This window comes from Cupressus sempervirens, chromosome 4 (genome assembly GCF_028749045.1).
Source record: "Cupressus sempervirens isolate cs-2001-9-10 chromosome 4, ASM2874904v1, whole genome shotgun sequence".
Lineage (NCBI taxonomy): Eukaryota > Viridiplantae > Streptophyta > Pinopsida > Cupressales > Cupressaceae > Cupressus > Cupressus sempervirens.
The window spans coordinates 500,907,930-500,933,570 of NC_143121.1; the positions used below are offsets into that span (position 1 = coordinate 500,907,930).

The following is a 25,641-nucleotide window of genomic DNA, read 5'->3' on the forward strand; positions in this document are numbered from 1 at the left end:
TGACCATTCATAATCTATATATATTATAAGATGTAAATCCAAAGGGATATATTTTTGAAAGAGAGTTTGTCATTGTCAAGCATATATATTTGATTTTTTTAAATTTTTTTTAAAGGAGGAGTTTGATCTGTGAACTAAGCAAAGAAGATTGTAATTTTTTGAGCACCAATTCAGGCATTGTGTGGATCAGATTGTGCTGAATAGAGCATCAGGAAGCTGAGTGTCTTCAATACAATTTATTTAGCAATAAAATCAGTAAGGATTTCAATTGTTTTTAGAGTTGGAATGCATATAGTTCGTCCTTTATGGTGTTGATCATTTATTTGTTTATAATTTACTAATTTGATATTCACACTAAGTTGTTTATTGTTATTCAGATTTGACAAATACAAATAGCATAGGATATAAGTTCTTTCTTGTTATTTGTATCTATTGTGTCCGTTAATGGTTAAAGCATAATAGACTAATCTGAAATACTCTAAAATATAACGATTTGTGGCATCATAATTAGTAAATTTTTAGCAAAAGTTACATCATCAATGTCATAAAGTTGTATGTAAAAAATATATGTTTGACTCTATTACCCAATTAGAATTTGACACTGATCATAAATTTGTTCAAGATTATAGGAATTGAATGCTGGCATTTTTCCATCTTCTTTCTTTAAAGATTTTTTGATTAAACAAATCATTTTAACTTTTTTCTTCCAGCAAAATACAATTCTAATAAGCAATCCAAATTTGAAGTTATATATCACAAATCTAGAAGTTTTCGTTAACACTTGCCAGTTGAAGGAATTTGTTTTGCAATCCGCTATAATACATCTTGCATCTGAGTTTTGAATTAGGTAAATAGGCCCTGGTCCAGCGAAACCTAAAGAGTAGAGGATTTAATCCTATTACGTTGGCCAAAATTAGTTAGATACTTAACATCGAGTAGGCAAGGCTCGTAGGTTTCTAACTAGTCATTTTGATAACCAACAGAACCAACACTAACTCAAAGGCTAGTTGAAAGTGTACCGATTTGGCTCTAAGTCCGGTTGTAATTCTATATGAATAAGCTTTACTAATATGGCACAAAGACTTCCAGAAGTTGGGAATTCTAACTGTTTTTCGTGAATTTGAGATGGTAATACATGCTACAGTCAAAGCTCCTAGTCTATGTATTGCCACAACCGCTCCTAGTCAAAGCTTCATCTCCGATTTCTTCTTAAATTATTATACTCTATTATTGAACACGCAATAATAACATGAATCAAAGACAATAAGCACAAATTACAGTCAAAACTTCTAATTTGCTCTATCATAATTGCTTCCAGTCAAAGCTTTGAATTCAATTGCTTCTTTTATTCATTTTTCTTTCAAATTTGTACTACACAATCAAAGTTATGCTTTGCACAAATGTGGCAGAGCTTTCTTGCATACAACAAAAGATGATTTTTACAATGAGGGGGCACTCTTTTATATAGGCAAAAGAGTTGAGAAAAAAGTGGAGGAAAAAGTGGGAGCAACTCAACCAACTTTGACTTGGTCTAACTAAAAGAGAAATTATTGGGTTGCATTCAACTACATATGCAACTTGAATTACATGTAATTACATCCTTTCATGCAATTCATCCTCTCCACCTACAAACAGGGAAGAAGAAGAAAGATGGAAGAGAATTGAAACATTCCTAGGGATTGTTCTAAAGAGCCTTGTACTTGGCAATGTATTCCCAGATGATGATAGGATTGGGAGTTCTTGTATTTTGTGCCACTGCATTCATCTTGATAACCATGATGTTGTGTCTTTTGACAGCCTCTGACTCTCTTTGATGAATTGACTATTGTCATTTGAAAACTTAATGTGATCAAGCTTTTCTTGCTCAAGTTGTCGTGAGTTCTCCCTTGTAGATCAGCACAAACTGAAATCTCTCACACTTTGAAAACCTTCTTGATGGTGTTTGGATGTAAACTCAGAACAAGTTTTTGACAAACATCTACAACTTCCTTTTATTTTTCCTTTTTTTTGAAACAAAGTGCTTGGCGCATTCCCTCACGAACTCGGGTTCTTAGACCACCGTTGGAAAAATGGAGATCAGAAGAATTCTCACTTCTTTGATTCGAAGCACGGCTTCTTTATTGGATGTCTCCATTCTTCATTAAAATCCGGGCATATCTTGACTTGCTGCAACATGAAAGTTTCAATGGGATTGAATTCATGAAAGCTTTGAGATTTTAGTTACAATGATGAATCCATGAGGAGTGGATGTTTGAAGTATGGATTAGATACTCACGAAACACATGTGATGGCTGGAAATGAACTGGAAAGCATATGTATTTGGATGGAAAGGGCCAAAGTCAGACTTGGAAGGATGGATATACTTTGAAACATGAAAGTGGAATGCATGGGAATGCATGTATCTTGACTTTTAAAAAGTGACTTGGGCTTTCAAGATGTCATTACACGGAAAATAGATTACATGTAAATGCAACATGTAATGAGGAATGGAAAGTGAGATGACAAGCGAATGCGGATGGAGAATGAGCTTACATGTAAGTGCGGATGATGGATGAGATGAAATGCATAATGACATGAGAAGTGGAATAACATATATTTTCTCATGGAGGAGTAAGTGCATATGGAAGGAACAAATGCAATGTGACTTGAGGTGAAGTGAACTTTATAGTCATCTTTGAGGAAAGGTAAAGTCAAATTACATGGGAAAACATGCACATGACATTTTTTTACTTTTCAAAAAGTGACTTTTAGTCAAAAAAGGGTTTTGGAGATGCAATTACACGTAAAGCTTTTTCATGTAATCGTGTCGTGCGAGTGGATATGGAAAATGAGATGAGTGAAAATGGAAGTGGAAAATGAGGTTGCATGTGCGGATGGTGAATGAGATGGAAAACGTGTAATCGCATTTGTTCGATGAGATGCAAAATGTTGTGATGTGGAAGGTGGAAATGGAATGTGATGACGCTTTCGCATGAAATGAAGCAAGAACAAGTTCTTGGGAAGGAGCTTGTAATTTTTCCAAAGTGGAGAAAACCGAAAAGCAAGCACACAAAACACAAAAACTTCAAAAGAAAATGTACTTTTGGCAAATGACTCAAACATGTCAACAAGCAAAGCACTTCAACATGCAAATTCGAATTTGGAGTTTAGGAAAAAACCAAAAACATGAAAATGAACAATTTTATCATTTTTAAAGGAAGAATGCACTTTTCATGGCATCAATTTCAACAAGTGGCAACATCAAGAAATAATGTGCATAAAATCAGCAAGATAAACACAAATTAAATAGCAAGAAAGAAAAAGTCCACTTACATGAAGATTAAGTGCCAAAAATGATGGAAAGAGACGCTTCAAAGTTGAAATTTTTTTCAAAAACACTTGGACTCTTTCAAACTTTGCTATGTCGAATTGGAGAAGGCTACAAATGAGGCGTTTTTAGTAGTAGATGCTGAAAACATGCCCTATCTTTGGTTTAAATCCCAATGTTTTTGGTTGCATGCACATGGGACATTTTTGGTCATAAACGTGATTCTTCAAGGAGAGAGATCAAAACGTTTTGGCTTCCAACAACCAAAATGTGTATCACAATGCAATGTAAAACACTTAAAATGCCAAATTGATTCCTGTTTGGGCCAAAACGTGAGCCAAAAATGGAGTTTTTTGAAGATTTTTCCAAAAATGTGCCCTTCAAAGCAGTTTGAAAAAACTTTTTTAGCAAGATAAATTGATATTCATTGCTTGAAAACCCATGGCTAGGCAAAGACAACCCTAATAGAGAAGATTTCATGAAAAACCATGAAGTAAACCTCCCACAATCTTCAAAAATGGGTTTTTGGAGGTTGTTTGCATGTGTTCTTCCGAAAATGGGTTTCTTGAGGGCAAGAACATGAACTTTTAGTGCAAAAAACACCTTTGAGTGTGCAATTCATATATTAAAAACAGGCCAAAATGCAAATCACACGCACCATTTCATGGTCATTGCATGTTTTAAAAATCCCTCCATAGTGCAAAACACACCTTTTGGGAGTGCATGCATGTTTTAAAATATGCATTTAGCTTAAAAACTCACCCTTTTGGGGTGATTGCATATTTTAAGTGAAAGCTCATATTTTAGATCAATAGCATATTTAAGTTATAAAACTCACCTTTTTGATGTCATTGCATATTTCAAGTGAGTTATATGCAATGGCATAAAAAAATCCACTTTTGATGACTTTTACATGCAAAGACATGAAAAAGGTCCACTTTTGATGGATTTATGTTTCTAAGTTGAATTTTATATGCGATGACATGTAAAAGGTTCACTTTTGATGGATTTTGCATGTAATGACATATAAAATGTCCACTTTTGATGACTTTAAGTGATTTAATAAGCACATGTCAATTTAAATTCATTAAAATATTACCTAAGTGGGACATAAATTATATTTACATATTATATTAATAATATAACATGTAAATACTATTGAAAAATTAATATTAGAGCATTTGATTTAAATGCTAAAAATTAGATTGAACTATATAGTTAATATAGTCACTTAAGCGAAAAATCAAAAGGTAAACTCAACTTAAAAATATAACATAGAGTGCACTATAGTTACTTTAAGTGAAAATGTTAAAGATAAAGTAACTAAAAAACATAACATAAAAATGAATTTAAGTTATATTTTTCAAAAAGTGAATGTCCAATTAGAAATATAACAGATATTTTTAATTTGTGCTGTTGCATAAAAAAGGTCCAATTTTTGGGCACTAAAACAGCCATATCTCTTGACTGACAACTCTAATTAAGCTTTAGGTTAGATCAAATCGAAGGGGAAACCGAAAGCCATGTCTTGAGCAAAACCAAAGGACCAAACACCAACAAGCGCACACTAAAAAACAAAGAAAAGGATCTAGCAACTGCAAAAATCTCTCCTCTCTGGGCTCCCTAGCATTCTTGTCATCCATATCGTCAATAACTTGTTCGTCTATATCAAATTGAGCTTCCTGGTTTTCTTGTTCTTCTTATCCTGCATTTAAACGAGCTCTAGTTCTTCTCAAGTTATAATGACATGTTAAGGGCTGCACACTGCAATCTGTCACATCATCGCTTGTACAATACAATATTTTATTTACCAGAATCGCAGGATTTTTAGCTCTGATACACTCAAATATCCTACCCCTGTTTGCTGATAGTTTGATTTCAAATCTTCTTCCCCTGGAATTACTGACTACTGTGTTATGCTTTAAGAGTTCTCACTGCTTTTGCTTTTTGTTTTGGACAAGCAACAATATGTATATAGATTGCAGACTACCAGTAATATGCCCAGCAGATTTTAAAATTCAACATTTCCAAACACTCCACTTGTTCATTCACATAAGTAACTACAAATGTAAGAAACAGAAATGATCTGACAGACCTGTAGGGACTGATTTACTGTGATTAATTGTGCAAGGGAATCTCCAGTAGCTGCAAATGGCTACAGTCAATCTACCAATGTCAGTGTATTAGTCTTACACCTTCAATTCTACTTGGCATTGTTGTTGTTCTGCAATTTGGGGATGTTCACTGTTGTTACCAGCAACAAGTATATACCCAGCACTATGTATAAAAAGGTCTCTGCATTATCCTCACTCCCCAGAATTGACAGCAGTGTATTTTGTTTACAGACTCCACTCGACAGACATGTCAAACTCCACAGTGATTATTGGCAGCAAGTGAATCAACCCAGCAGGACTATGTTTATGAACTGTTGTGTGTCTTCCTAGTCAGTTGTGTGCAACATCACTTCTTATCATCCCCTGTGAACACAGCTTGATATAAACACAGAATATATTTAGGCAGCAATAAGGTGACCATGTGTTTTCAATGAACAACCTGCCATAGCTTACGTTGTCTATTATACTCTCCAGGCTTCATGCATTCAGTGATACACATCCCACACCGAACACTCGTAACACTTCTAGCATGCCGTTTTTATCCCAACAAGTTACAATGTTCGGGCTTTCTATTAATGACCATCGACTATATTGAGTTTCTCTGTGAATTCCCTGAGTCCCAAGACTGTTATCTAACGGCTTTGAGACTGATAGTTTGCAAGAATTACGTCTCACAAATCCACTGCTACAGTAAACACAAATCTCTATCTGTCTTCCTATTTGTTTTCTTTTCCTGCTTACCCATCTGCCTGTTCACATACTTCAACCACCCTCTCCTCGATTCCGTAAGTTGGCATTTGGCTAAGAGTTCTTTTAATTTCTTGCTTAGTCTCCGCTTAATGAAGCTTTGACGTTGGCTTAAGGGAATGTTTATTAATCCCCATAATGTGTGCATAAGCTGCTAGGGAGTAGCTATAAGAGACCGATATTGATCTTTGCTTCCCCCCCATTTTTTAATGTTTATAAAATGCATCTTAGCCGAAGTGTAATGTCAAAGTGGTTGCTAACAGTCTCAACTGCGAACATTAGAAAGGACATGGCAAATAAACTTGGATTCCCATTTATAGGAGCTTGTCGGAAAGAGCTTGACAAGGAGCATCACAATTTCACAACCACAACAAGGACACTACAACATCCCTCTGAAGTCCTTAATTAGCCCCTGGGATTGTAATACTAATGGCTAATGACTAATCCTATGTTACTGGCTCAAGAAGGGAACATAACATATCATTACTATGTGGTGATCTGATTTATAAAGGACTGGTGACTACATTCCTTCTTCTACCGATTGTAAACTAAAACTCATCAGATAACTTGTATAACTATCACAGACAATCTTCCTTTTGGGAATCCATATTAGAATTCCAAACAGATTTTTTGCTGGAGCAATATTTAGATTTGTATCAGAAATTACTTTCTATCAGAATACTTTGCATCTATATCATTAATAAGCTCTTTGCTAAACTAAATTGAAGTTATTTTTGGATTTTTTAAAGTGGGAATCTTATGCATTATTCTCCTATTTATGCGAATTCAAATCAAAGACTTAAACTACAACCCAGTTGTGTGTGTAAGCGATTGTTTGACAAGGGAGTCCATGGATATAAGGAGAAAACCCCAATGAATCCACATAATTATTACCTAATACTGGAGACAGATTGAACTTGGCATCAGGGTACTAATTGAAGGTTATGGATTGAAATCATCATATTCAAGATACTTGTACAAACTATTCCAGTGAAGAAATATGTAATATTTCTATTTACATCTTAAATCCTGAGGAGACATTCCTAGTCTGGGACATCACATTTTATAATGAAGTATAGTAGGCATTCATTGAAGACTTTAGAAAGCATTTTTAAAATGGTGGCATCTTTGTTGGCTACTGTTCTCAAGTTGTGGTTTTAAAGGCTAAACTGAGAAAACCTGGTCTGGGACAAATGATGGTTACGTGATTTCTCAGAAAGAAGAATCAGCACATCATTTTCTTGGCAGTGAGAATGACAGATTTTAATTGCTGAGTTTCAATAGGCAATTGTTGGATATTTGAGAACTTGGATTGCATCTCTTAAGTTGTGGATGGAAGGCTTCGTTTGCTTCATCAGGACATGCTAGAAAGGTTAGGTTTTCTAGCAAAAGCTTCTTATATCATTAGTAGATTTGAATGGTGGTGCTAGTTTTCCTTATCATATTTATACATACTAAAAGGTCTCTTTGCAGCAGCTGGAATGCCAAGCTGTTTTTTTCTCTGATAAACTCTAATGAATTCTTTATTTTTAATTTAATTTTAATTTTTCTTGTGATGGTGAGTAAGAACATCATTTTGCCTACAATAAAATTGGGAGGAACAAACCCCTTTCTCTGATTTACAACTATGTTTGCATACGTCCTCCAAGTTATGGGCCACCTTATTTCAGTGCAGCATTTTTTTCTTGGTTTATTGTTTAATAAAGGGACCTTTTTACAATGATGGCACAATAAAAATGAAATTTTAATTCATTCTTTAATTTAAGATTTATGCTACAAACAATAAAAAAGAAATATTTGAAGGGTAAAATAAACAGATAAATCTCTGTGTAAAATTTTTTCTGAATTTTGAAGATGCACATTGTGGGAATGCATTTGGAAGATGAACATTGGTTTTCATTGAAGATGAACACTGCTCTTCATTGAAGATGAATATTGCTCTTCATTGATTCTTCGTAACTGTACAAGAGATATTACCCAGGAAAAAAACTGGGCCAACTAATTTAGTTATCTATGCAGGTTATGGAATTACTGTTTAGATCTAATACTGGATTAAATTTTCTTGGTAAAATTTATAATCTGTTGGGTTTACAATAATCAGGTTTTGTCTGAAGGTGAAGGATGGGAAACAGCTCGAGAGCCATATGAGGTCGAAGCCTGGTAAGTATGCTGGTATAATATACCCCTTCAACTTTTTTTGTTTTTAATCTTTAAATCATATAAAGGTTGTTTGGATAATTTTGAGATGGTATATGACCTATTTCATTTGCCTTATGGTTAAAAATTAGATTATAGCATAATGGTTAAGATTTCTGGATTTGATTGTGTGCAAATGTTTTACATCAACATTTTGAATCACACTCCATGATTCATCATCAAGGTGCATGCAAGAGAGTAACAGGAAATATCACATAGTGTGATTGGCATAAGAATTTGTCTTAGGGCAAAATTCACCCAAGACAAAGGAACTCAAGCACAAGCACAATAGTAGACCAAAAAGAGTATGATCAAAATGATGATATATTTATTCAATATGGATAAAAGTACACTAGGATTGCCTGTATATAAAGGCCTTTGGAATGCTTCTAGAATACATAGAAGTCAGCAACATGATAAGTCATATAACCAGGCACATGTCCACCAGATATGGGTTATCCTCAATTAAGCACAGGAATAAGTGTGATGATGAGAGGATAAGCCTACAATGGTGTAGCATGCAAAATAATGTTGTAGACAATATGTGCTAAAATGGGAGTGCGAATAAGTGTGTTGTCTACATGACAACTCAGTTAATTATGCAAACTCCAGTGTTGTAAACACCATGTGTGAATTAGAGTTGCTTACTCTAGTGTTGTCATCATGACAACTCATGAGAGTACGCAAACTCCTAAGTGTCTCACCTAAATAAATAATAAAATAATGCATTAACCTATTTAAACTTAAGTAAAGCGTAAATATTAAATACTTATTTACACCAACAACCCCCCTTAAGTGCAACTTAGGGGAATGCACTTAAGTTCACAAGAACTAGGATGAAATGCATAATGGGTCCCAGCTACTAGGCCATGTTAGGGACCTATGTACATAATGAAATGCAATCTCTCATAAAGCGGAGAAAGAGGGAAAACCTCATGGGAAAAACCCTCTCCCAAAAAGAGAGATGAAAAAAACTAGATGCATGGATGGATGGAGTAATGAAGACCCCCCCATTACGACATACATCAAGTATATACAATAGAGAAATGTGAGAAGAACATTATCCCAAAAGGGGAAAAGGTCCCCCCATAAGAGAGAAGAAGAAGAGAGACAAGGTAGTCTCCCCCCCAAATGATGAGTGTCGATTAGTGATAGCTGCTCCGAAGTAGAAGTTGATCCAGGAATGCTGAATAGTGTTCGTTCCCTTTGAAAGAAACAATACCCTAGGTACAAGTGAGATGCTTCTGTTGTGTGTGGAAAGAATCTCGATGATCAATGATACCTCTGAAATCTGTTCAATTGTCCTTGTCAAGGATGAATGTAGAATTTGTCTCAAAGAACATAGTGTCTCCTTGAATGATAAAGAGGCCTCTTGCAACTGCTATACATAAGTATCCACAATCACATCAACCTGTGAAGATTGATCATTTAGAGAATGAACATGAGGGTCAGAGTGAGCCCTCACAACAACTGAAGAAGGATCTTCTCCATCAAAGAGAAGATGTATATCATCAATGATGTCCCCCAAATTCGCTATATATGACTCCACAAACAAACTTGAAATATCTGCTATGTAGTCATCCTTTGGTGTTGGAGATGGAAGACTGGGTGTACCCTATTTTGTTGGACCTATCATTGTAACAATATATGCATGTGGAGTATGCTGGTGTTGTGACCTCTCGCTGCAATTGTCGATAGAACCCCACGTATCTGAATCTGTTGAAGCACCATCGCTAGTGTCACTATCAGTTTCCACAATGTATGATGTGCAGACAAGATTAGAGGATAAGATGGGTGAACTTTCCTCAAAATGTACATCCTTTGCCACAAAGATCTCATGTGTCTTAAGATCTGTAGTCTGTATGCCTTCAGACTGTCTTCATATCCGATGAAAGTACAAGGCCTAGGTGGTGGTGCGTTGCATCCCCTGTGATGGAGCCCAAATTTTCAATTTTTTGGGCATCCATTTGAGCTAAGTGGACAAAAGAATCAACAACATTTGCAATTGAATGACTTGACATATCTTTCTAGTTTGATCTGTATCCACTAAAGTAACCTGACATATTCATGAGGCCAAATTTTTCTGCTATATAACTCTGAAATCTTGAGGATGATTAAGACAGTCATAAAGATCATATAATTTGATCTATGGATCACAATTTTGAGAATTGAAAAATACTAATGAGAAGGAAGATATTGTTCGTGATTATGCCTATTTCAAGAATTTGATATTTATGGCTTTTTACCTGGAAAGGTTTTCCCCACGTATATCTGTGTTCTTTCTCTATTCTGTCTTATTCTTCTAATTCTATGATTGTAGAATAATAATCTGTATGTCGTAATGCTGCTGAATTTTGTTTAGATCGGTAAATTGCAATCACTTCCCTTTAAGGTTTTAATCGTGGGAAATCAACTATGTCTGTTTCCACTTTTATGGCATAGTAGTATGCACTTGTATTTGCTGATTAGATGTTGTACAAGGAACTATTGCATACAAGATGTGCATACTAATCTCAGATGAATTTCTGGGATGCTCTCATTTCCCTTCAATTGGTATTAGAGCCCATTTTTTGTGAATTGCATGTTGTTTGCATGGGAGGATTCACAGAGTTTTTGGTTCTGGGTATTTCTTCTATTAAGATTTCTTAGCTTGCAGAGCTTGAAGAAGTTTGTTTTGAAGAAATTAACTGATAATTAATCCTTTGATTAGTGGAAGTCTTGCAGTTGATTTATTCTTTCAGGAGACAGCAGACATTTCTTGAAGGATGGTGAAGGCAGAGAAAATAGAGCTGGTCTTGTTGAAATGACATTGATCTGGAGCTCTTGGTTGACAGCAGAATAACTTTTGATGCATGGGTATTTGAAGGTGTCTCTTTTGTTACCTGGAATGCATTGAGACTATGGAGTTGATCGTTGGATGATCTGGAAGCTTCTGGATAGTCTCCCTCTCTCAGATGCATGTACTAGTAGTGGTTGTGGGATTGGTCTACAAGTGGGCCTGAAGCTCCAGTACTATGTTTTCCTCTTGGATGTTTATACATGCATGGCTTGGCTTCTTGTTCGTTGGATTCAAGGGGTTTATAGATTTTCCTAAAAAATCTATGGTGATGTTCATCTATGATAATCCATGATTCTGGGTTCAGTTGTTTGGTATTTTTTTTCAGACTTTGAGTCTTCCAGATGAGAAGTGGGTGTGGATGTGCATGGGTGTTCTTAAACACAATGTTTTTGCAAGTTTTGCATGTTGAAATAAAAAGCTTGTGGTTTTTTGTAGATCTACTGAAGAGCTATTTTCTGAACTCTTGTTCCTTTAGAGTGGTACCAGATGAGATGGTTGTAGTTCTACATGCATGCATTCTTTGTGCATGGTGAGAGGAGGTGTTTTTCTTTCTCTGCATAGAGATGTTGGTACGTGATCAGTCACTCAGCATTTTTGTGGTGATGCTTTGTTGGATTCCTGGACTATGGTGTTTGATGTGGACATAATTGGCAAATCAGATTTGTGCTTGATCTGGTGTTTGAGTCATGTTGTCTATGCGATTATTCTCTTTGATCTCATTTGTATATGTCACTAATGCGATAGTGGGTTTTGCATGTTGCAATGATTGGATCTACAAGTTATGCAGTCAGGTGGGTAGGCCGCCCATTTAATTGCAGTGGGATAACTTGGATGTGGACTGTCTATATCCACCAGATTTGATTCAGTGTTGGTACAGACTTGTTAGCTGACCTTGTTTGTGGTCACTTGTGCATTTGTGTGGTTGCTTTGAGATGAGAGGATGGATGATATTTGAGTACTTGGATAGTCAGTTATGGAGTCCTAAAGCATGGTGAATTTCCTTAGTGTGGAGATCTTGGTTTCACCCATGTGATGTGTGGACCTGGATGATTTTCAGTTTTGGAGGGTGGTGTGTCATATGCTTGGAGAGCTTGGTATCACGCTTCAGTGGGAGCTTTAGCAGTGGCTGTATTTTTTCCATCATATGGTGGTGGATGATCTTCTTTAGTGTTGCAGATGTTGGAGGATGCCTCAGATCCTGTTGCTGCAGAAGGGTCTTTCATATTTGTTGGTTCACTAGTTGGAGATGGTATCTTCATGCGATTGGAGATGTTGACATTTTTAGGATTCAAGGGGTCCTTGGTATAGATGTTGTTTATGCTTTTATTTGATAGGTTATCATGGTGGCTTTTATGTCATGGTTCTCTCTTTATTACTAGTTTAGAGTTGTGACATGATATAGTTATTTGATATGATCACATGAAGCATGTTATCTCTTTGGAGGAGATGGTTTAGATCATGATGTCATGATTATGTTCCTGATTCCATGGTTGGAGCTTTGACATTGATCTTGTTTTTAGTTTCTTGGTATTGAGTACTTTGATCATTTGCTTGATACTTCATGACAGTGCTAAGTTGCAGTGGAGTTTTGCATGGAGTGATTGATTACAGGTGCTTGTGGATACTTGGAGACTTAGGTGAGGCTAGAGTTCTCTTGAGATGAGAGACATGTTGTTGAGATGTGTGGATACTTGGAGACTTAGGTGAGGCTAGAGTTCTCTTGAGATGAGAGACATGTTGTTGAGATGTATACTCTTGATGAGATTTCAACAGAAAGTCTGAGGAGCCTACACCTTTGTTGGACGTGAGTTCAATAGAGACCTATGAGGAGATTGTTCTTTGATAAGTCATAGGGTGATTTGCATATCTTGGAGGAGCTTTCTCATTCCCCGCTCTTGGTCTACTTGGCAGTTTATCACTTGAGAGGTATTGCCCAGTGTTACTTTCAGGTGCTTTATCTTTTCTTTCATATTTGTGGATCTTGAGCTATAGTTAGATGGTTCTGGAGGATTCATTGTGAGAGATGGATAACATGATTATCTCGTTGAGGTGTACTTTCATTTATGATGACAATAGGAGATGGTAGTGGGCTGATTTCCTGAAATGGGAAATGGAGTTGATTGATCTTCTTTGAGAGGCTTACATCCATGTAGATTTATGATATCAGGTTATGTTTGATCTGTTGAGCTTGAACAGTTTTGGATGTAGTTGTGGCTTTTCTGTTGGGGCTATGAAGGGGATCATACATGGCACAATTGACATTTAGAAGTGTTTGTAGAAGGACATGCTACATGCTTATGGTTTGCAGCTTCTTTCTTTGGTCTTGGTTATCTTCTTGAATGTTTGGGTTCACATAACATTGTTTTTTGAAGATTTGTTGGAGCTATGTGGTCACTCTTTTGTGGTCAATTGTTATCACTTGTACTTCATTATTTTTTGGTGATGACAAGCTGGTTCCTTTATCTCTTGTCTTTGTTGGATGTGGAGAACATAGGAGATTTGTGGAGACTGGATGAGATAGATGTTTCTTGCAGTGTTTTTGCTACAGGTTTTGCATATCTTTGTGGATGGTCCTTGGTACTACATGGTTTCACTTTCTTTGTGTTCTTATCAGTAGACTCAGTATGCTTTTGATTTTTCAGATTCGACATTATCCATGCAGTGGGAGTTCTTGTATGTGTTTGGTCTTCATCGACTGGTTTGCACATAGAGCTCGAGGTTGCAGTTTATGGGTTGGTTATGTTGCTGGCATGAGTTTTCTGGTGTTCGATACCTTTGAGGTATGGGTGATTGGATGAGTTAGCATTTACTGTGGATGCTATTTTCAATCTCGTGGGTTTATCAGTTGGATTGGACAAATCAGTTTGGTTGTTGTTCTGGCTGATGTTTTATCTTGTTTTCTGGAAGATGACTTCATAGTTTTGTTGGGCTAAGAAGTTGATATTTTTGATGCTTCTGTGTAGCTCATGAGCACAGTGGAGTGGTGGCAGTGTGTGTAGCCTTTGTTATCGCATGGATCTTATGCTTGTGTTATTTGGACAGGTGTCTAGTTGGAGCACGAGAGCATATGTTATGATTTATGTTGTTTCATGGATGGCTGTGATGATATAGTTTCATCGGTTCTCATGCTTGTAAGGAAGCCATTTGGCTTAAGAGATTGTGTTATGATGTTGGTGTTGATGCAGAACAGATTACTGTTTGGTGTGACAGTCAGAGTGCTATTTGCCTTGCGAAGAATCCAACTTTCCATGCCAGAACGAAGCACATTGATGTGCAGTTTCACTTTGTGAGAGATATGGTGGAAGATGGAAAGGTAAATTTGGAAAAGGTAGATACTGTGAAGAATGTTGCAGATGCATTAACGAAACCAGTGGGCACTGAGAAGTTCAGATGGTGTTCGAAGTCTATGGGCCTTTCGGCCTATAGCAGTTAGTTCCTGTTATGTTCCTGTTGCTCTTACAAGGTCTTCGACAAGTGGGAGAATGTTAGGAATAAGGTGTCTCTACCTTGTATAATTCCTATTCTTATTATTACTTGTTTTGTAAAATGTATTTTTGCAAATAATATGTAAATGTGAGTGTACATGTCTAGTTGGCATGTTGATCACTTACATGTGTCGGCATCTTGAAGTGTGTGAAGGAGATCATGGCTGAAATAGTTATGACGGATTCCTATGACGCGTAAGAGCTATTTAAGGAATGAGCTATGATAGGTGTAAGAGCATCTTATGACATGAGGCCTATTTGGGCGCCCAAGAATGAATGGTTGGTGTGTGTAAGAGAATATGCCAAAAATAGGTTGGTATGACGGATTCCCTTACACTTCTCTTGTGACCGCTATTTTTGGCGGATTCTATGACAAGTTGTCATTGCCTATTCAAGGGATGGATGCCCTTTTCTTGGTATTGGATGTACATGTGGCATTGTGCATGGTTCTTGGTGGTTGAGCCATGAAAAATGCCCAACTCCTTTGTGGGCATTTTGTTGGGTCTTAAGATGTTCATAAAATGGGTATTGCATGTTGTAATGCAAGAGAGTGGAAAAGCGTGAGATGAGAAGATATTTGCACAGGGTCATGCTGCCGGATTTTCTCTAGAATGGAGCAAGATGTAAATCTCCATGTGAAGGCTGAAAATGTATTGTAATTTGTTGCTGAATAATACATTAGCTTGATGGTTTGGAGGGTGGGGTTTTTTACCTGGAAAGGTTTTCCCCACGTATATCTGTGTTCTCTATTCTGTCTTATTCTTCTAATTCTATGATTGTAGAATAATAATTTGTATGTTAGGAATACATTGACATATCTTTCTAGTTTGATCTGTATCCACTAAAGTAACCTGACATATTCATGAGGCCAAATTTTTCTGCTATATAACTCTGAAATGTTGAGGATGATTAAGACAGTCATAAAGATCATATAATTTGATCTATGGATCACAATTTTGAGAATTGAAAAATACTAATGAGAAGGAAGATATTGTTCGTGATTATGCCTATTTCAAGAATTTGATGTTTTGGTGGATAATTGATATTCAAAAAGATTTATGGAGTTAAAACATTTTGCAAGGAGATTAATTTTTGGAAGGAGGCCCTCTTGTGTTGCTATGAACCTTCTTTTTGTGTCATTTCATCATTTAAGAGAGGAATTGGTGGAGTTTTAGAGCTCATGTTTTATTTGGTCCCAAATCCTCATACTGAGATCTGGAAAACTAAAGATAGTTGTATTGTTCTCACACATCAAGAGCCAAATTGGTATGTACAACAGTTGAGCTTATGGTCTGTACTAATAAGGTCCTAGTCCAAAAAGCATCATCCGAACAGATGAATAGTTCATACCATTGTCATGGGATATGCAGCTTAGGAATAATCTGTATAGTTTTGAAATGTTCTTTTTCTGAGACGACATTCAAGCTGGTGAAGAAATAATAGACGCAACGTGAAGGCTTGAGTGGTGGAGTTAAGAAATATGAATGTATTCCATGCCAAGAAAATTTAGTCACGTTCTAGTAAGTGCATATGAATGGAAGCTACAGATAGAAATAGTTTATTCTCAGACATCATCACCAGAAGTGAAGATTCGACTGCAAAATACATTGAAGCAAAGGTAAACATGAAAAGTCAATACAAGATGTTCACGTGGAAAATACGGATCACAGTGGCAACCCAAATACTTCCATTGGCCAGAGTTATAAGGTTTGGACCTTTCATTGCCGTTAATGGTCATTGAAATATATGTAAAAAAAAAAAATCTAACTCCAAAAATGAAGCCGCCCACATCCAAAGCCGTATAACACACAGGAAATGATATTCATCACGTACGCAAAGTAATGGAAGTTTATGCGATGGAAGAGAAATTATAATAGAAGCCATTGGCATCAAGGTTTTGTGACTTAAATTCACGGGATTATTTTTGAAGGAAAGAATTAAAATGTTAAAATCATTCAAACTATTGAAGGCACCAAAATTTATTCTTGAAAAAGCGTGATTAGTAATTCAAAGGAGGTGCAATATATTTTCAGGGATATGATTTTTAATTTCAAAAGGTCATGTTCCTTTTAAGATATACATATAGAAAAGATATGACCTTTTGTTAAAAAAGGCACGACTTTAGGAAGGAAGAGATATAAATAATAATAATAAGAACATTGAGCCAGGGATACATGGTAACACATCCGAACATTTTGCATACACAAGGAGTATTTTATATTTTTTGTATGGAGGAATAAGGGGCTTATTATGGCTTTGTAATATAAATTCCATTATTTTATTTTTAATAAATAAAATAAAATGTCTTTTTGCTTATTATTAAAGGCGTGGAGATTTAAACTACATGCGAATCGTCCTTTGTAATTATTTAAAAAAAATTCTATATACATATTAAATATCGGATAAGTGGATACGATCATTTAGCATTTTAAATTTGATCATCGTAGATATTGTGAAATAAATAATTGTTTCCGCATCTGCGTACAGTTTGTCTCCCTGCCAGAAGAGTTGAAATTCAATTTGGACTAATTTAAGATGGCATAATATTTGATTTGTCACATCTCGGTTTTTTAATTGTTGGTAGTAAAGTGGGTAAAACATTATAAAGTTGTACGTGATAATTCATTGAAGTTGACTCTATCGCCCGAATGAGCAGAGGCATTGGTCTTTTTATTGAAGTCAAAAAATCTATAATTTCCTTCCTGCAAACATCAAATCACTTATTTAAAACCTTATAAAAAAAATTCACTTATCAAATATTCAGCATCCAATTTCATTTTGATTGAGTTCGAGGACCTTGCCACCCGAAGAACTCCAGAAGTTTAAATTCACTATAGAAAACCCTTGAATTGAGTAGTTAGTGTTCAAGGTGAAGGTCTACCCGCTTGGGTGTCGCAGAGCCTGAAGTGCAGGGGAATCTAAGCAATTTCCGTTCGTTGACCAAAATTTGATTGAGAGATCCTACCGGAGAAGTGGCAGGCTCTTGGATTTTCAATCTACGGTTTTGGGAACCAACACCCTAGAAGATATGTTTGCCCATGCTAGACAACTGAAGACTCTGAAGTGTGTCACAATTGGTTTTCTACCGCACCATGCCTCAAAATGAGTCTTTCCATGTAAGGCAGGATGAGGAGACCTATTAAGTATGTGATTGGCATTGATGATTGCTTCGACTTCAAGTGATGGATCTAGAGACTTGGCTTGAATCATGCAACTTTCCATGGACTAAGAGTTTGTATCCTCAATGCTGCAACATCTGTCTTGTGCGCACTGAATGCTGGTGGATTTTGAAGATCAATACCCTCAAGTTTGCAAAAGTCTTTAAGTCTTTTGTTCACATATCTACTTTCATTGTCCATCCTTAGAACTTTGATGGTTTTCCTTGATTTCTGTTCAACATGAGTCTTGAAGGCTAGAAACTTATCCAACACTTCATTCTTGTGATGAAGAAAGTAGACCCAAGTGTAGCGTGAAAAGTCATCAATGAAAGTGAGTATGTAGCGACCCTGGCTGACTGATGTCACTGCAAATGGACCTGCTAGTACCATGTGAACCAACTAAAGAACAACTAGTGCTCTTGAAGACTTCCCTTTATGTAACTTCTTCTCTAGATGTATATCTATTGAACATGTTGAACATTCACTTGTGGAAAAGTTGATTGTGGGTAGACCTTTGACCATATTGTTTGAGCAAAGTTGTTGAAGATAGCGGAAGGAAAGATGTCCATACTACTCATGCCATAATTTGATTTGTGAATTTGATTGAGTCAACAAGGCTTGTGAAGGAGAGTTGAGCACAAAGTGGGACATAGAATACAACCTTGTGTCATGATTAACTTTCCCCACTACAACCAGTGAGTCATCTTTTAGACTGTGCACCTTTACTGAGTCAGGAAGGAACTCAACTTTATGACCATCTCCAAGGTGAGTGATTTGGTAAATTGAGAGGAGATTTGAACTTAGGCGAGGAGCATAGAGAACATCTTTGAATTCTCCATTTTCCATCTCCACATTTCCTTTTCCTTCAACTTCCACTTTTGTTATCATCTCCCACAAAGATGTGCAGTACCTTTGATTGCTTCAATGAAGAAAAATCTCCTTTTGAAGGACTCATATGAAATGAGGCACCTGAGTCAAGAATCCATTCCTTTGAAGAACTTGAATTTTCCATGAGTGCTTGTCCTTTGTCCTTTGAATCTAAAGAAGATCCTTTCTCCTTATAAGCATTAGGCAGTGGAACATTGTGTTTCTTCATGATGTTTGTTAACTCATCAATCTTCTTATGATAACACTCATGTTCTTCATGATCCAACTTCTTGCAATAAGCACACTTTTTCTTGTCCTTATTATTGTACCCCTTCTTGTTTGAATTCAAAGAAGACTTGCCTTGTTGATTTGATGATGGTGTTGTCTTTTCTGCATCCTCTAATTTGTTATTCTTCCACTTCTTATTCTTGCCCTTAAGATTGACTAGCTGAATTTTGAGAACCCTCATTATTGGCCACCAATGCCTTAGACTTAAGGTGAATTAAGAATCTCCATTGATTTCAACTTCTTTTCTTCTTTATCCAACAGTTCAGCATAATGATCAAAAGAGACATTCTGATAGGCAGACTAATGTAGTCTTTGAGGTGTTATAAGTAGAAACAAATGTGGAGTACTCAGATGGCAGCTTATTATGTATGAGATAGATCAACCTGTCATCTTTAATAGGACTCCCACAATCATTTAGCTTTGTTCTTAATTCATTCACCTTTATGATAAAATCGTATATGGAATAAAATGCCTTTGGATCTAAGGAGACAAGCTCATCTTCAATTTTGAAAACATCTTCCTCAAACACTTTACCATATAGGTTTTGGAGGGTATCCCAAGCTTCCTTGGATGTACGAGACTTCTAAATCTGATATATGATCTTGTCTTCAACCCCCAAACAAATATCACGTAGGGCTTTCCTCTCCATTGTTTGCCAATCAGTGATTTCACTGGCAGATGCTTGATCACCTGTTGGTTTAGGAAGGGTACCATCTACATACTGAGAAACTCCTTGATGCATTAAATGACACAACATTTTAATGGACCATGTAGCATAGTTATGTGGAGTTAATTTTGGAAACTTAAAATTTCTCATGATGCAGAAAATGAAAAAAAAATAGTAGAAAAGAGGAACACAACATCAAGAACAGCCCCCCTTTTCACTCAATCAAGAAACCCCCCCAAAAAAAATGCTTTTGGCACTTTATATGTAGTGCATTTACAATGGCCACTTGCCAATTTTGGCCTTAGTGGACTTCTGATTTTGCTTTTTACAACCTCCTTATGGAGTTCAAAACTGAAACATTACAATGTATCTTAGACATACAACAATTCTGAAGATATATCAAAATATTACAATGCAGAAAAGGACCTAATTCTGAAAGTGACACTTTTGTCCACACAACTCTATAATCTAATTGCAGATTTGGAAAGTAGACGAAAAATAACGCACTTTAAAAAAAAAACGGAACCTGTTTTCGTGTCCAGATGAGCCCGTACGAAGCATTTGAAGTTGCAAAATGTAGGATTGGATAGGTACAATCACCAAAAGACGCAATTTCTGACAATTTTGTGCACCAAAACCAGAAAAGAACTACACCACTAAAAAGTTCAAGAAATTTGACCCAACATAAAAAAAAATCGCCCTTGATTTGGAGTCTGGATCACTGAGATATGGCCTCCCAAAGTTGGACTGTCAAATCAAAAATCAATCTGGAGAGTGGTTGGAACAGCAAAAGACAGGGTTAAATCTGATAGTCATACGGCCATTGCAGCAATTCAAATTTTCCCCTGGATGACGGTTTGACGATCGTCAAATTTAGGCTCGTGAAATTGATGACGTCAGCGACCCCTGGCCCTGTGATGACGTCAACATGTACGGAATTGTACGACGACTGTCATGGCACAATATAGACTGTCCATGTGGCAGTCTAGTTGAGTCGGATTGATGACTAGGACAAATTGCTGTCATAGTCTTTGGCAGTTGACATGTCAATTGGACACAAGTCAAAATTTAATTGGGCTGCGTGGCCTGACCGGAGGATGTGTGGTTGTGAGCAGAGGATGCTGGGTTTTTCTCTGCGGTTGCCGAAAAGTGCAGTTTGTGGAAGTCAAGATCACCATTTTAAAAAAGGGCCGGCATGAGTAGAAAATTGTCGGCAAGCGCTGAATAATAAACGCCGACGATTGGGGTCGGACGTTTAGTCCCACATGCAATGTGTGGGGAGTGGTAAGTTACTTAGAAAACAAAGCCTTCACTTTGTTGACCAAGTTGGAGCCCGCGGTGGATAGAGCTTGCCACCAGAATATGTCGGGTGCTTGGCCGGTTGAATATTGCGCCAGAATAGATAGATGCCGCTAGAAATTTGTAAAGTGCCCGCTGAATAAAATGAAGAATATTCCAAATTCACAGGGAATATTCTTTGCGGGAGCCGAGGTGTCATTGCCAGGTGCCTGCAAAAAAATTCTCTGCAAGGGCCTATAGGGCCGAAATTTTTTTGAAAATACCCAAAAATTTGAAAAATAATAGAGAATAAATTAATTGCAAATTTGAAACAATTGAAATGTGAAGATCTAATAGATCATACCAAATTTGCAAATCGGGCCTCCCAGTGCCGGTTTGCAAATTTTTTTTGCATCGCGATCAACTTTAGCCCAGCATAGGCGAATTAATAGCCGATTTTCATTGAATCAATGTTCTGAACGCAATGGCGAGGTCCAATTTGGCTCTAGATGCTCCCAATTTTTGTAGATTCTCCAGATTCGGGTCGAGGTGCTGAAGCATGAACGGTCTCGAATGGCTGCGTGAAGAGAATTTCCCCAAGTTCTGATACCATGTAAGAATTTTCCTTAGGAAAAAATTCAACCGAGACCAAGGAACTCAAGCACAAGCACAACAGTAGAACAAAAAGAGTATGATTAGAATGATGATATATTCATTCAATATGGATAAAAGTACACTAGGAGTGCCTGTATATAAAGGCCTTTGGAATGCATAGAAGTCAGCAACATGATAAATCATACAACCAGGCACATGTCCACCAGATATGAGTTATCCTCCATTAAGCACAGGAATAAGTGCGATGATGAGAGGATAAGCCTACAATGGTGTAGTACACAAAATAATGTTGTAGACAACATGTGCTAAAATGGGAGTGCGAATAACTGTGTTGTCTACATGACAACTCAGTTAATTATGTAAATTCCAGTGTTGTAGACACCATGTGGTGAATTAGAGTTGCTTACTCTAGTGTTGTCATCATGACAACTCATGAGAGTATGCAAACTCCTAAGTGTCTCACCTAAATAAATAATAAAATAATGCAATATAATGAAATAATGCATTAACCTAAGTAAACTTAAGTAAAGTGTAAATAATGAATACTTATTTACACTAACAATTGGAAATGTTGATGTTAAAAGTTTGCACACAATCGAATCCAGAAATCCTAAGCACTATTCTTATGTATAGTGGAAACCTGATAGCCTTTAGCTTTTAGCAATTCATATTTCCTTAAAACATTTTCTGTCATCATTATATGCTTTGGATGGACCATTTTAATGTTTAATCATTATGCATTAGAAATCTCTTGCCAAAATTATGAAATTCCTTTTACTGAACTCAGAATTCTAATTAACTCTTATTTTTCCATCATAAACTGTATATTTTAATTTATGTTTCTATCTTCATGTTGATATAAGACTTCATGTTGTCTTATTTTTCCAACATCAACTGTATTTTTTAATTTATGTTTCTACCTTTTATGTACTTTTCCCTATTTCTTTGTCCACTTAAACTTTGATATCAAATTTGTTCAAAAGTCTAGACTGCAATATTTAACTGGCAAGTTCAAATTTAACACCTAAAAGCTCAAAACTGGAGCATGTGATTCATGTTTTAAATTAACATGAGTTTCATCTCCAAAAGGGAGATGCTAATTTGTGTTTTTGACAAGTTCAATATTGGCAGAATGCTTCTGGCAGTGTTGTACCATTTGTTTTTTGTTAATTTTAAAGTGCCCCATTCATGCGGCATTTTAATAATGCAAATTCTCCATAGGCTGCATGGCACCACCAAGGGAATTTAGCACCATGATATGAAGTAGAGATTGGTGAGCAGCAGGCTTGTATGTAAACATATCTTGTCACTACCTAGTGAGCATCATGCTGTTAGCACTCTACTTCATACCTTTCAGTTTGACACAAATAAAACAAATTTACTGTAGAACCATCGTTCAAATTAGCAGGGGATGCTTTTTGTGTAAAAAAATTAATCTAGTCTACATGAAATATACATGCTATTTGCAATCATACACTGCTATCAGTGTGATTTATGGTTATGCTAAATACAATAAAAATGTGTCGTTTAGATTCACAAGGGCAAACAGCTAACATGCTCTTCAGCTCAAGGCAACTTTTTAACCTTCTGACTAAAAATAAATAATATTGACTACATGTTTTTGCTATTCAGCTAAACCAGATATCACATAATGCAAGAACATAAGTATTATATAAGTTGGTAAATTGATTGAAGTGATATGTACAATTTATGATTTCCAACTCTGAATGGAGATACAATACACAGTGATCAAATTTGATAGAATGTGATGTCCCTATTTTTGAGTTGTGGCAGATTTATTGGATTCAGTCTATTATTGGGTCCTTATAGGTTGAGAATGGTGTTTAGAAAGCTTGGCTGTGGAGTTACTAGGCTCTGTAGTGGCTTATTGTGTGTTTTGGCTCCATTTTGAGGGTCTTATCATTTATAGTAAGCCAACATTTGGTTCTGATGAGCTCAGATGAGTTAGATGAGTTGAGTGACGCTCTCAATTTTTATTTCTGGCTTCTGGTTTGGCTCCTGAATCTTGGAGGGAGCATCTATTTTAGTAAGTCACTCCATCAAGTTCATTCATTGTCTTTCTTCATCAGGATCAGTCATGTGTTGTTGGATTTCAATTTTGATGCTTCTTTAGTCATTTTTGCAAGATAGGCACATTATAATTATTATTCAACGAAATATGTTGAGGTAGCTAATTTGTTGGTATTATTTATTGACCACCAGTCTCATAGGTCATTGGAACTGAGTTGAGAAGTTTTAATTCTTGGGCACAAGAAACAATGACCTTAGGTTTCATAATATCATAATATGGTTGAAAAGATCGTTTTTGGAGCTAAAGGGAATTAATAAATTGTATTATTCAATTATGTGCCTAAGTATAAAGAAAAGAAGCTTCTTAAGCGAAAAGTGTGAAGAAGAAGCTAAGTGCCGAATTGTAAGAAATTTATTGTTATTTCAGATCTGCTGTTGTAATTGGAGTGATCAGCACAACATTTTCCAAGTATGGACAAAAATAGGACAACTAGTAGTTCTGTGAGGCAATAGAGTAGTGTAGAAAATAGTGAGTAAATAAATTCTTTAAGGGAGAGTATGGACAGGCTTAAGCTACATTAGGAAGGTTTGGAGGTGAGACTATCAGATCCGGCGACAGTTGATAGGGTAGTGAGGTACATGTTTTACGCTTTTAGTAGACCGACATTGAAGATGCAGGGAAGAGGGCTTAGGTGTTTAGAATGCGGAGGAACTTGTGTTTAGTACAGCGGCTGCTAGTCCTATCCATAGTCTTGATGATGGACTTCCTACTTAGGGACATGTAGATGTGTTGGTGTCTCTAGTGGTCAGTAGCACTAAGCCTCAATAGTTTGAAGATTCTAAACTGGATGCTGCGTATAGTATGGGGCAGGTAATGTAGTTGTTACTACTGATTGCTCAGACTCTCTTTGGTAGGAGGTTGTTATTGGTGTCTATGTGAAGAGTGTGAGCATTGACTTATATGGCAACTATCGTAGTGTTGATTTAGTACGAGAAGCAACATCCTTCTTAGGTGGGTTAGATGAGAGTATGGAGCTATCTAGCTATGATACTAGTGATCTAGATGTTTATAGAGGAGTCAATTGATGTTGCTCCTATGTTATTGATTCACGCCATGACAATTGGTCATGTATGCAGGGCAGGGGACAGCCGTGGATGTTCAGTTGGGAGTTGTGGATACAAATACTACGAACACCCTTGATGATTCATTTGAGGATGCTATGAGTTGTTGCATGCCTGAAATTTCTTGTTAGATGTTAGGTGATGACTTCGAGGGGTTTTTGAATGGGTCTTAGGATTGATGTTTACAGGGACTTAGCACTGAGGGGGAAGTTGTGACATCGAGAATTTTGAGACATGTGTCTATCCATAGATGGAAAATGTTGTGCTGATCACTCCAATTACAACAATAGGTCTGAAATTAGTCCCTGTGGATATGGTCATGGATTACCTTCTTGAGTGGGGTAGCAACTGTTATGAGGCATTGTTGCCAAAAGAGGTGGTTGAGCTCACCTAGGAGCTTGAGGTGACTATGGACTATTTTTAGTGTACTTAATTGGCTCTCTAGGAGTCACAATCACGTTTGGATGAGGTCACCATGAAGTTGGAGTGGGTACAATCGACATCAGTTTAGCTGCAAATTGTGGTGGTTGGTGGTGTTGGTTCCCAAAACCACAGATTGGAAATCCAAGAGCCTACCCATTCTCCAATAGGATTCCGCAATCAGTTTTGGCCAACTAACAAGAACCACCTTGATTCTCTTGCACTTTAGGCTCCGCTACACCCAGGCGGGTAGATTTTCACCTCAAATGCTAACTGCCTAGTTCAAGGCTTTTCTATAGTGAATTTACTGTTTGGAGTTCTCCAGTTGTGAGGGTCCTCAAACTTAAACAATATGAAATTATGTTGAATGCTGAGTATTTGAAATAATTGAATGTTTTGTATAAGGTTTTTAACAATGGATTTGAGATTTGTAAGAAGGAAGTTATAGATTTTCTGACTTCAAATATAAATCCAATACTTCAATGATAAAAAGATCACTACTTTAGT

At 36.5% G+C, this 25,641-nt stretch overlaps 1 protein-coding gene across 1 annotated transcript in view; it reads left to right on the top strand.

Moving 5' to 3' along the window:
• Positions 1-25,641, top strand: part of PAS1 (FKBP-type peptidyl-prolyl cis-trans isomerase family protein) — a 324,212-nt gene that overhangs the window by 111,931 nt on the left and 186,640 nt on the right. Inside the window, exon 7 of the mRNA XM_089825670.1 lies at positions 8,270-8,328. Coding sequence (XP_089681796.1) covers positions 8,270-8,328 — 59 coding nt within the window. The remainder of the gene's footprint in view (positions 1-8,269; positions 8,329-25,641) is intronic.